General features: G+C 42.0%; 1 protein-coding gene across 2 annotated transcripts in view; it reads right to left on the bottom strand.

The window, feature by feature from the left end:
* DCDC2 (doublecortin domain containing 2) overlaps positions 1–12,929 on the bottom strand; it is a 208,246-nt gene that overhangs the window by 121,710 nt on the left and 73,607 nt on the right. For both annotated transcript variants that reach the window (XM_083187841.1, XM_083187842.1), the window contains 4 exons: positions 11,534–11,610; positions 11,319–11,450; positions 9,733–9,879; positions 4,934–4,988 (listed from right to left, as the gene is read on the bottom strand). In XM_083187841.1, coding sequence (XP_083043967.1) covers positions 4,934–4,988; positions 9,733–9,879; positions 11,319–11,450; positions 11,534–11,610 — 411 coding nt within the window. The remainder of the gene's footprint in view (positions 1–4,933; positions 4,989–9,732; positions 9,880–11,318; positions 11,451–11,533; positions 11,611–12,929) is intronic.

Raw genomic sequence — 12,929 nt, 5'->3', positions numbered from 1 at the left:
AGGGGCGGTGCAAGGGTGACGCGGGAGAGGAAGGAAGGAGGCGACCGGCCTGGCCGGGGAGAAGAGGAGCCATGGAGAAGAGCCCGTCTGCATCGGGAGTCAGAAAGAGGGAGAGCCTGCACGCACAAAGAGGACCAGAGAAGCAGCTGGCAGACCGGAGGGGCGACTGAGTGTGGCAACGCTGCGGCGCCCACACTAGTGCGCCCTCCGGCAGGAGAGGGAGTTTGGAGCGCAAGACCCCGTCGGCGGCAGCCGGAGCAGAGACCCCTCCACCTACAGCCAACAGACTGAACCTCGGGAGGCCGTGTAGTGACGGGCAGGAGCCTGCAACTGGGTCCAAACAACAGGTACCCTCTTGCCCGCCACCCCAGGCAGACCTCCGCTGTTCCCGCCATTACAGATAGACACTGTGGGGGAATATCTGGCACTGTGGGGGCTTATGTGTCTCTGGCACTGTGGGGGTATATGTGTATCTGGCACTGTGGGGGCATATGTTTAATGGACATCACATTGTGCAGTGTAATGGGCATCATTGTATGGGGCGTAATGGGCGTTACGGTGTGAGGAGCATTGGGTAATTGCCATCACAGTGTGGGGTGTAATGGGTATCAAGGTGTTCGGCATAATGTGTAATTAGCATCACAGAGTGCGTGTATCGTGTAATTAGCATTGCGGTGTGGGGCGTAATGTGTAACTGGCATCACATGTGCGGCATTATGTGTAATTGGCATTACGTCATGTGTAATGGGTATAGTTCGCTAAAATGTGCAATCTGCAGGTACACAATACAATCATGGTACAGACCACGCCCCCTTCTGATAGGCCACACCCCTAATTTTTTGGCACGCACAAGCATCCGCTCTCCGTATTCCAGAAAGTTGGTGGGAGGTTACACCATGGGCAGTATTCAATGAAAAATAATTCTCTGTGCATGGAGAGAGATTTTTTCTCTCGCCATGCACTCTCCCTGTTCCGGAGCCTCCTGCTCCCACTATTCAATGTATTTAAGACTCGCCGCCACTCGCGGCGAGTCTTAACCCCTGCAGCGGACGAGCGTCCGCGGCAGGGAGCTTTCAGGGAGCCGGGGGACGGAAGCAGCCAGAGAGATTAAAGTCTCCCTGGCTGCTCCAGAGGAATGTGGAGGGGAGGAGGGCTCCCCGGGACCCAGGCAGCACAGGCTGCCCCCCCTATAGCCAGTGGGGGACCCAGTATTCACTGCACGAGATCGTGCATATTAATGATCGGGTGCAGTGAATATATGAATATCTAATGAGCGGCTCGAGCGCTCCGGCCCCCTGCTGGCTGCACTGTGTAAAAAAAAAAAAAAAAAAATTTTTTTTTTTATTATTAATTAAATATATATTCATGTGCTATAAGCACATGAATACAAATAACATGCCCCTTCACAGAAAAAAAAACTGATTTTTTGACACCAAAATTTTAAAAAAAACCTTTTAGTTTAAAAGTTCACATTCCAGCTCTCCATCAAAAGATGGAGAATTGCTACACGGAGAGAGACGGCGAAAATCACTTAGAAAGACGGCGAATATTTCACATTGAATAGGGTGGTTCACTTTTGGAGAGCAAAATGCTCCGTCCAAGGCGAAAAAAGCAAAAATTCTCCATAAAACACGGAAAATTGTTCTCATTGAATACTGCCCCATAAGTTCCTACACCGGGTGACACCAACCCTAGTGACGCCACTGCAACTAAGCATGCATTTAAGCATTTATGAACATGTGCAGCCGCTTTGTACGAATTGATTATTCGCCGGCCTGTTTGCACCTAGCAGTGCAGGTGGGGGCGTGAGGCGTTCCCATTAAAACACTGGGCGTTCCCATGTAAATTTGGCGATGATGTGGTGCAAGGGGCGGGCAGCTGACATCAGTGGATGTCAGCTGCCTGCCCTATTCCAATACAGGGACACCACAGAGACACAACAGCGTGGCCAATGGCAGCCCCCTCTTACACCCAGGTAGGAGCCGCCACTGGTCCCCAGTATCAATACTGGTTCCCGGCAGTAAGAGTATAATATTAATCTGCTATACAGCTTACATCCTCTTTTCCTTGCCAGAACTGATCTGTATATGTGTGTGTATTTTACAATGGATCATTTATAATAGTAATAAAAGTACATTGTGGGAATTTATTTTGAGGAAATGTTGGTATATGCATGTCATTAGAGTTTTGCAGACCAAAACTACTTCCAACGCCGTTGCAGGGGTCTTCATTAAGGTGGTCATTTGACAGGTGTCTGTATTAGGGGAGGAGGGTTCATTAGACTATGGTCTGCATTTGGGAAGGAGAAGGATTGGAAAGGGAACTGAAATAGGGGTTGGGAGAAGGTGATTAGAATTTGGGTTTGCATTGAGGATTAGGGTCATTGGACAAGGATCTGCATTTTGCCTCAAGGTTGTCATTAGACAGTGGTCTGCACTGGAGTGGGGGTAAGTAGATGGGACTACTTTAGGGTTTGGGGGTCATGAGATAATTAGGAATCATTAGACATGCATAAGACTTTCGGACTAACATTTCGGCTGGTACAGTGCAGTTAAATGCTTGTGCTGTGTATCTACACAGTGCGAAGGTGAGCATAAGGGTAGAACACAAGTGCTGGCCACCCCCCTTGAATGCTAAAAATAGTGGCATGCCAAAAGGCCATGCTCATTCACAAGAGGCCACAACCCTTTTTCGATAATATACGTCTTTTAAATCTTTCAGTCACAGGGCACTAAAATAACTAGTTGCGGCTGATCCTGAAGCTGGTCTTCAATTTTGGGAATGTGCAATTCAAATGTTGATTAAAAGTCAAATAGAGCAATTGTGTCTCCTGTATTATGGAGGCTTTGTAGTCTAATTGATGTTTTATAAAGAGAAATGGCTTACATCATGGGCGCCAGTGCAACAATAGTGTCTGTGACATGTGCCTGGTGTAAAACAGATGAACAGTATATGCAGCTGTTGGGAACTGGAAAACCTGCATATGAACATAAAATATACACAAGTATGCACTTATTTGTAGAGTAACTTCATGGCCATTGTACAACCAAAGAGGCATCAATCCCTGGATGTAGTTAGACAAGGATTTCACACTTATTTTATCTATTAAACCAGATAAGATTTACAAAGGCATTTACATATCTTTGTAGTTGGTAAACGCAAACATTGGATGAAACCTTATGCAATATTTGCAAAACTTCTAGGAAATGGAAAAGTCTTATTATCCATAGACTAATATTATTGAATTTACTTCTCAGCCTTATCTGTAACACAAATAATCTCTAGTTAAGAGCAGAATACACAATCACACCTAAAACTACTCGGCTTGTGTGCACTATTTAGAACTATCCTGTCTATATTAAACATTTATGTTTTATTTATTAAGAACATTGATGACGTCTTTATAAGATGTGCAGCCAACTGCAGGGAACTCTGTTAAACATTAGTCACATACTCTACATGCTGACTCACAACACCAGCACAATGCTTTTTGTCCAGTTATGTCATATGTCATTGTACAAATTATTAGCTCATACCACTTGCAGGCATAGAACCCCAACTTCAACCGGCGCTCGGTGTCCCAGGTAGCGGGAGTTACCCCTTTCACACTTGACCAAAGCGTATCGTGGCACTTGATTGGCTGGTAGCATTAACTGCCCAATCTAATGCCAACCTTCCACTATACAGTTAAATGGTATCTTGTAAGCTTCGGGAAAAGAGACAAATCAATAGTCTGAGGGGTAAATTTACTAAGATCGGAGTCTTACTGAAGATCACTGATCAAGCTTATGAAAACTCTTTGCAATATACCCAAGCGAACTGCATGGTTAACGGGACCCGTGATGTCACTGAATGGTATCTATGGCCAATACGGTTCAGTGTGTACGGACAATATGGGATGACACGGTCGGGTAGTGTGTATTGGGCTTTACACTGACATTTAACTGACCTTTAGATGTATGCTTTCAAGAGTATAGTTACAACAAAATCTGTATATGTTTTTACCCAGTGATGTTTCATAACTGTTTTATTTCCAACTGTAAAGTGCAATGGGCTTGTATCCAGATGGCTAATAGACAATATAAAGGATGACAGTCAATAGGTCAACACCATATGGTTGACATATATATGGTTGACATGGTCAATAGGTTGATCTGGCAACGGTCAACGTATGAAAAGATGGATAGGAGTATACTTTTATTACTTTTTTAAACTTTAACATCCATGTGGATCCCAATTTCTGGTAAAATAACCCAAAGAGTGAAGCGAGAGACACAGTACACTAATTGGGCCCCCACATGCCATTGACTTGACACCAATAAAAATGAAAAACTCATGTTGACCTTTTCATGTGTTGATCTTTCCATGTCAACATTTTGATTATGTCAACCTTTTTCCAGGGTCGACCTTGTGCACATTGACTTTCAGTCGACCAAATAAAAAAAAAAAAATGGAATATGCTGGCACTATATGATATAAGTAAATGGTAATAATACTGATAATATTCGGCAAATTGTTCAGTCTACTATGAAGATTTGTACAACTAACTTAGCGGCATCCCCAGTCCCAAGAATGTAACGTCCCCGGTGTAATGCATACTTGGGACTGAGGATGCTAATAAAGAGGATTCCAATGGCCGCCATGGACACCTGGGGACAAAGTACGTATAAAAAAAAGGTATGGGAAGGGGGGGACCAAAAAATAAAAAAATAAAATAAAAATATTCTGAAAAACCTACGGTTTTCGGAATATTTCAGATGTGGAATATCCAGTTTAGGGATACCCAACCTGTATTATATGACTTACTGTAAATGAATGTAATGCTTGTGAATTTAGCTAGCAGAGTCATGCAAGGCGAATGCACAATTTGATCTGTAGTCTTTTTAAAATTATAATAAACAACTTGCTTAGTTACTTAATTATATTTACTTACATTCTCGTTAGACTTGCGGTACCCATGTATTGGAGGCAAGGAGGAGGCTTTGGAGCTAATAAATTTATATTTATGTGGAGAGTCAAAAAAAAAGAAAAAGAAAAATGATTAAGCCATTTGAAAGGTATAAGCTAAAATACAGTATTAGTAGGAAATAATTGCACATTGTTGTGTAATTACAGCAATCAACTAAGGAAGATTGGTTGCCTATAGTCATTTGATGTTTCTATAGCTGCAAGGTAAAATAGCTGTAGTACATTAATAATATACATTAAAATATTGGTTATAAGTCAACATTTCATTAGTATAATTCTAACAGAAAGGGAAAATATACCAATAAATAGGAAGGGCTGATTTTTTTTTATATTAAAATTTGATATCATTAGAAAACACACAATTAAAATAACTGGGTTTCTTTTTGCAATCACACATTTAAGCTACATATGAACAATAAGATATAAGAAATAACATGCAGAAAAGCTTTGACAAGGACAAATATATCACATTATGGTAGTGACACAGACAGTATTGCTATACTGACAAGCTATTAATGGTAAATAATAAGAAAATAAAAACTTACAAACAGTGCTTGAATTATTCACACAGAAAATAGGACTATGCTTTGGCCGAGCCAGAACAATATCGAGAGACCTTGCTGGAAACTGCTGTACTTATAATTAATGCTAGCAATACATCAGACCAAGGGGTGATTCTAGATGACTGGCAATTCTGCGAGTTCAGCCCGTCATGATGTTTTGGGAACTGCGCGTGGGCATGGTCTATTATGCGCATGTGCAGCCCTTCTTTGCGAATGGGTTGGGCGGCTTGAACTGTCCCCGAGCCATATGCGGGCATCAGGGCTGGGATCGGTGGGCGGTGGAAGGAATAAGACCCGCCCATGGGAACGCCCAGCATTTTATGGGCAGCCCTGTGAAAACTCTGGATGTTCCCATAGGTACACGATGTCAGCCACCTGCCCCATCTTCATTCATGTGCGCGCAAATAAAAGTCTGTTTCCACTGAAGGCACTGAAGGCAGGAGTAATCATTCCATGGTCAGTGACCATGGAATGATTTCTCCTGCAGTGGAGGCATGAGAGGGAATGTGTTCTCATTACACATCCTCTTGCATGTTACCTAGGCAAATCGGCGGCAGGAGGGTCATTCAGACATGCAGTGGCTCAGGCACTCAGTAAGCTACGATGTTCGCAGCTTACAGAGCCAACCTGATTCGGGGAAAAAAAACTTGGGAAGCAATTCGCCATAACATAGTGCTCCATAAGTTTCCATTAAAGAGAATTCTTATAAAATTTACTCTAAATGGTACTTTGTCGCTGAACACCTCCATCAAATGTACCCTACTACATCCAATCTTTGTTGGCGACAATGTGGCCAAGTGGGAAAAAATTTTCATACCTGGTGGGATTGTCCTATTATTGACCCTTTTTGGTTGATGTTTCAATCTATCATATCTATGTAATTCCCTTATGCCCCCCACTCTCCCCTGCCTCACTGCTTCTATGTGCCCCTGTAGACCAGCTCTCCAGATCTGACAATAAACTGGTTTTGCAAATTTCCTGTGCAGCCAAATCTCAGATAGCTAGATCCTGGAAAAAACCTTCTCCTCCAAATCTTCAGGAGTTTCTCAATCGTGTTTGGTTTGTATCTAAAATGGAGTACATACTGTAACTAGCCTTTTAAACTACACGGCTGATAAATTTCACACCACTTGGTATGCATGGTACGGGTTATACAATGTCACCCTTCCTCGTCTAGCTTAACTCTGTTCCCTACCCTCCTACCACCTCACCATTCTATCCTCACTGATATGTATCCTTATAACTCTTCTTACCATTCCTCACCGACTATAGATTCCTCTTTCCGTTCCTAGCTTGTATTCCTCCTCCAGTCCATGACTGCTCACTATCACTACCCCCCCCTCCCTCATATTCTCCTTCTCACCACCTGACTCCAAATAATCTTTCCTGCCCCTACCCCCACCCTTTTTTCCCCTTTTTTTCTTTCACTTTTCTGGGCTACTTCATATTTCACACTGCTGCTTTCCCTGACCTCTTCAAAGAGCTATCTCTCAAGCCATTCCTCTCTACCCCTCAAGCCGTGTTTCCGTCATGGTTTTTCCTTTTGGTTCTTATGTGTGTCAATACTTTAGCAATGCTCACTTGATGGCTACTATATTTCATGCTCTTACTATAATCTGTAATTGCCATGTTACTACTGGCTTTTTGCTATATTCTGTTTCTGTATTCTCATAACTCTAATAAACATATATGATAAAAAAAATCTGGTACTAGATGGGAACAAATGTAATTTGTAATTCAGGAAATTTCTCCTAAAATCTGGAAATGGCCCAAAACTGTTGCTCAGACAAGGTACTGTAAGGGAATCTGTTTTATATAAATAATTTGACTGAATGTTTTCGTCCATTTACCTGGGTTTGTGAGCAAATTTTTGATTATCATTTGCTCCCATACAGTACCACAATTTCAGTCCAACCAAGCAAATAGTTGGATGGTTGTATGACAGTTGGTCTACTCTAGTGCATGTCCAGCATAACTTTCCTCCAACCGTCCAACTTAAACACCACCTTACACACCTAACTAACTTTGACACACACAGACGTTTACACACTGACTCACACACTGATGGTGACACACAGACATTGACATATCGATGCTGACACACAGAAAGTCCATTTATGCCTTCCAAAAAAGTGTTTCCCTTTCTAAATCACATGTTGTACACACCTCTAAGTCCAGGGCGAGCCACCAGGTGGGTTGGCCAACACAGAGAATGCGGGTGGTGGGGTTGGGGTTTGGTGGCTGTAGTGCCAGAGATGAGATGTTGCATTCGACAGAATGGCATTGCTAGCGGTGTCTTCTGATTGACCCTACAACTGGGCTGGCCAAAAAACATTGCTAAGGATGGTGGTGGCCCCAGATTTAGTACACACTAAATTAAATGGCCAATATAGCATCCCAATCCACATGAGAATACTATAATTGGGCAAAATACACTCTAGAGCACAGGTTCTCAAACTCAGTCCTTGAGACCCCACACAGTTCTTGTTTTTCAAGTTATCTGTGGATTTTTAAAATATGACAGTTAGTGATACATAGTGCTCTTGCCTGGTGACATGGAAAACAAGGACTGAAAGGGATTTGAGAACCACTGGTCTAGTGTGCACCCAGCTTAAGGATATAAAGACCGGTGCTGTGCATAATGGATGGAGCTTGCCCCCACTCTCCACTGATAACCCGACGAAATCATATTTAGGTTTGACAAAGTCTAGAAGCTCTTTAGTAAGCAGTTCTATTGCACACTTTCCAGGGGTTTCCAAGCCTGGACAAATTCCAACATACTCATTTGGATTCAGGACCCTTTTTTTCCCTTGCCTTCTATGCTTTCCATCTGCACAGTAAGTTTTGATGAACAGAAATGTATTTAAAAAAAAAAAAAACAGCTATATATAGGAGTCGGCAACCCACTTTGCATGTTTTGGCATATTTTAGTGATTTCAATTCAATCAGTGGTCTAATCTCTCAGTGTGAGGATCTCATCTGTTACAGTTCTGTGATGACACAGGAAGGCATGTGCCTGCTGAGAGGGTCATTCTAAAGTCTAATTTCTGCATCATACATCTGTGGTTGCTATGGAGATCCATGATAGCAACTTGAATCACAACTCAAATGATAAATTACCAAAATGATCTCAATTCTTGCAGGAAACCAAGGTAATTTATGTAAAGGAAACATACTATATTAAAAGGGATCACAGTTTAAAAATAAAATTAGTGAAATGTTTTCTAAAATGCTGCCCTTTTCATTCAATACCACTATGTGTGGGCTTGCAGTCTATAAAAGTCACCTTGTTGCTACCAATACAATATAAGCCATCCTCGCCGTCAAACCCCCTTGCCTTCCCCTCATCGTATGCAACGGACAAATCCTCGCCTTAAGAGGGTGGCGAGGATCCTCCTAAACGGCGACTTTCAACGCAAATGCAGCGAGTCTGCTGCATTCTGTGGCGAGCCTCGCCGTTTTAGTAGCCACACTCGCCATTTCCACCTCGCCTCATGGAACAGGTGAGGTGGAAACAGCGAGTGAGGGGAGTGCGTTGAATACTAACGGTGAGCTATCTGCAATTCTCGCCGTCGATAGCTCGTCGTCAGGAGCATCGAATACCCCTCAATGATGGCATTACTGGAAAATATAAAGAATGTGAGTCAATGGTATAAGCATGAAGATGGACACATTACTAATGTTATGGCCTTGGGTAGCATATGGCTTTTGTCACACCTGGACCCAATGTCCAACAGTGGACCTCATCGTATGCAACGGACAAATCCTCGCCTTAAGAGGGTGGCGAGGATCCTCCTAAACGGCGAGTTTCACCGCAAATGCAGCGAGTCTGCTGCATTCTGTGGTGAGCCTCGCCGTTTTAGTAGCCACACTCGCTATTTCCACCTCGCCTCATGGAACAGGTGAGGTGGAAACAGCGAGTGAGGGGAGTGTGTTGAATACTAAAGGTGAGCTATCTGCAATTCTCGCCGTCGATAGCTCGTCGTCAGGAGCATCGAATACCCCTCAATGATGGCATTACTGGAAAATATAAAGAATGCGAGTCATTGGTATAAGCATGAAGATGGACACATTACTAATGTTATGGCCTTGGGTAGCATATGGCTTTTGTCACACCTGGACCCAATGTCCAACAGTGGACCAGAGATTGAATACAATTATTTGTAACATAAGGAGCAGAAATGATGTTGCTTAAGCTTACCCATGAGCTCTCCTCACTGAGGACTTTGAGAATAACAAGTCACTATAAGGCAACTTTTTGAACTTGTCTCTTCCAACTGCAACATAAAACTGTCCGTTCTCTAACTCAGAGCCATCTTGAACAGGCGATCCTTCTAATGTGTACAATCTAATCAGAATTAAAATGATAATATAAGTAACTGTGTGCATTTATTAATTCATAGTTAACATTTTCATAAATACTTTAAAGCACTTATCGTGAAAATTGCAGACAATATGCAGTATTAGATAACAAGCATATTGTAATTACTTATATTCTAATGATAACAAGTTAGTCAACAAATCCAAATTTAAAATTTAGTACCATAGAGTTGCCCATATGCTTTTTTACAATCAAGTAATAAATGATCTCCAATGACTTTGGTAAGTTTCAAACTTTCACAATTTTTGAAAAATAGAAGCTAAATTGCAGTAAACAGAGGGGGTGAAATTTAATAGGATGAGAGATTCAGAAAGTGAGAGATTTGGTAAGAAATCTACAGGTTTTTTTAAAGCGGAAATCATTTACACTGCAAAATCATACTGGTTTTGCAGCGTAAATGATTGCCGCTTTAAAAAAAGTGACTTGTTGATGCTCCTACCTTATTTGACGGATGCCTCTGGGACAGGATAATGGGCAGTCCTTTCCCAGGAGGTAGATGGAGAGGAGAATCCAAGCCTCTACCTTAGCCCCAAATGACTGCCCAGAGATTGCAAGTATTCAACTGTAAAGCAGGAGTGGCAATTAAGTGGGCCATGGAGTCTTTAAAATATGATTTGTTGGGACGAGAGTTTTTGTTGGACACAAACCATCCGCCATTGCTAGTGTGACCCATTGGTTTTTGGCCTTACAGCCATTTAAGTTTGAGGTGCGGCATTATCCGGAGAAACAGCACCACAATGCGAATGCCCTTTCCAGTAAGTTTTTTGGTCCCGATCATCCAAGCAACACTATGGTGAAGCTAGGGGAGGAGGAAGAAGGTGAGGTGGGTGACCTCTGGAAAGCAGAGGAGGGCTGTATACAATTTCATTGCCCACTGCATGTACGGATCAAGGGAGGAGGGACACTTCACTGGCCTTTATCGTGAACGGTATCGGACAGTGTATGTACTATATGGTTCTCCCACCGTATAGTTAACTATATCAGCGGCCGCAGGAATCGCTTCAGTGTGTACCCAGCATTAGATGAATGAAGTGCAACATCATTCGCCATGCATTAAATATAAGATACGGTAACATCTGAGGGCTATTACAGGTGAAAAGCAATAATTAATGTAAAGATGTGATAAGGAGGTATAAAACTACAAAAAATATATATTTATAGTAGAATGCAGTATCCTTTAACGTCTACCATGACCCTAAATTACTCATAATACAGATCTCTTTGTGCAAAATATCACCTTGAAAATATGTGAGGAATGTACCCAAGCATGGCAAGCTCATCTAAAATTAGCAAGCTAATTATTCAAAATTTCCACATTCATTATTAACATATAAATGACTTTTCACCTACTTCACAGAGTAGAAAGGTAGTAAATACAATTTAAAGTGACTTTGAGAAACACACACCTGTGCACAGCTCCATTCCGGAGCTTCACTTTGTCCGTAACCATGGCAAGAACAAGCTCCCATTGATCCAGTATTTTCTTAGGTATCAGCAAACGCACCACTGGGCTCATGAGATCTCCATTAGCAATTAGGCTTTCAGAGAAAAATTAAAAACAGTGAGTTTGGCTTTCGTTCGGAAAGATGACATGTCTGCCTATAGAAATGAGTCTACTCACAACACAGTACATGGCTCCTGGAGGTTTTTTCGAAAACGTGCCGATACGTTGATTCGGCTGTGAGACACAGGTTTCACCTGCAAAATACCACCAATAACAACATATTTATAGAGAGAACTCAATGACATTACACCTACCTTTTTGTTCATGGCTCACTTAGGGGCACATTAATTAAGTTTGGTGAAGTGATAAAATGACTGGTTTTTATCACCCGCCAATCAGCTCCTAACTGTGAAGTTACAGGCTTGGTTTGAAAAATGGCAGTTAGGAGCTGATTGGTCAGTGATAAAAAGCAGGCATTTTATAACTTCACCGAGCTTAATAAATCTACCCTTTAGTCCCTAATGGGCATTAGAACCACATTTATCTAAGGAGTGTTTCCCAAACTGGGCATATATAAAAGTAGTAGGATATATTGGAGATAAATGTGCCAGGTTCTGCAATTACTACTCCAAGCAGAGAATGTACAATAATAATATAGGAACGGGTTTCACCTGGAATGCAAGCGAAATTGTCAGGGACAAACTAGTACTCACATATCAGAGACACAATAAAATAAGTGACTGGTGACCTGGCAATTAGCCTAGTGTTATGTGAAATAAGGTAGGGTATCGCTGAGTACAAGTAATGGTGTGATCCATAGCAACCAACCAGATTCTAGAAAGTTTTCGAAATCTGCTCCTAGTTGCTATGACATAAGATTACAAGTTAGGTCTATTTACATATTCATGTGATTTATACAAAAGAAAATGAGGGACAAAATGTTCAACCTAGTGAAGAGCAAAGGAAAATGAGAGTTTGCAGAATATTACAGTGTGACAAACACAACAGTTGGCTAAAATTAACTGTTTAGTGGAACATTATTTTCATTAAGTTACGATAAAGTGGCAAAAAATAGTAGGTCTGTCACCTGCATGGTAAGCCCCCTTAAGCTAGGTACACACCTAGCTGACTTGACCATTGTCGTGCCAACCAAGTGGTCGATTTAGGTAAGCATACTGTATATACTTAACAATCAGCCAATTGATAGGCCAATCTGCACATCACAGTTGAACAGGCATTTGGACTTCCCCACCCACTCTGAAGACATATCTTGTATACACACCCACCAACTCTCTACTAATATATTAAATTTGATAAAAATATATCGAACAGGATTACTCTAAGGAGAGGATGCACCAAGTAAGAGAACACAAGTTGTCTGGGAAGAGCTGAAGAGTGCAGAATTTAGCTTTGCATACTGGGCTGCAAAGCAGGTGATGAGCCGATATTTTCCGGCACGCAGTGGCTGCATGTGAGGTCATGCAACCATCATGTACCACCCCAAAAATGGTCTGGATACTCCTCTGTTGTCCAGACCAAGCCCAGCCAGCGAAGTGTCTCCGCCATCCGCAAT

Source organism: Crinia signifera, chromosome 5, assembly GCF_055691185.1.
Source record: "Crinia signifera chromosome 5, ASM5569118v1, whole genome shotgun sequence".
Lineage (NCBI taxonomy): Eukaryota > Metazoa > Chordata > Amphibia > Anura > Myobatrachidae > Crinia > Crinia signifera.
This window is presented reverse-complemented; position numbering and strand designations above follow the sequence as displayed.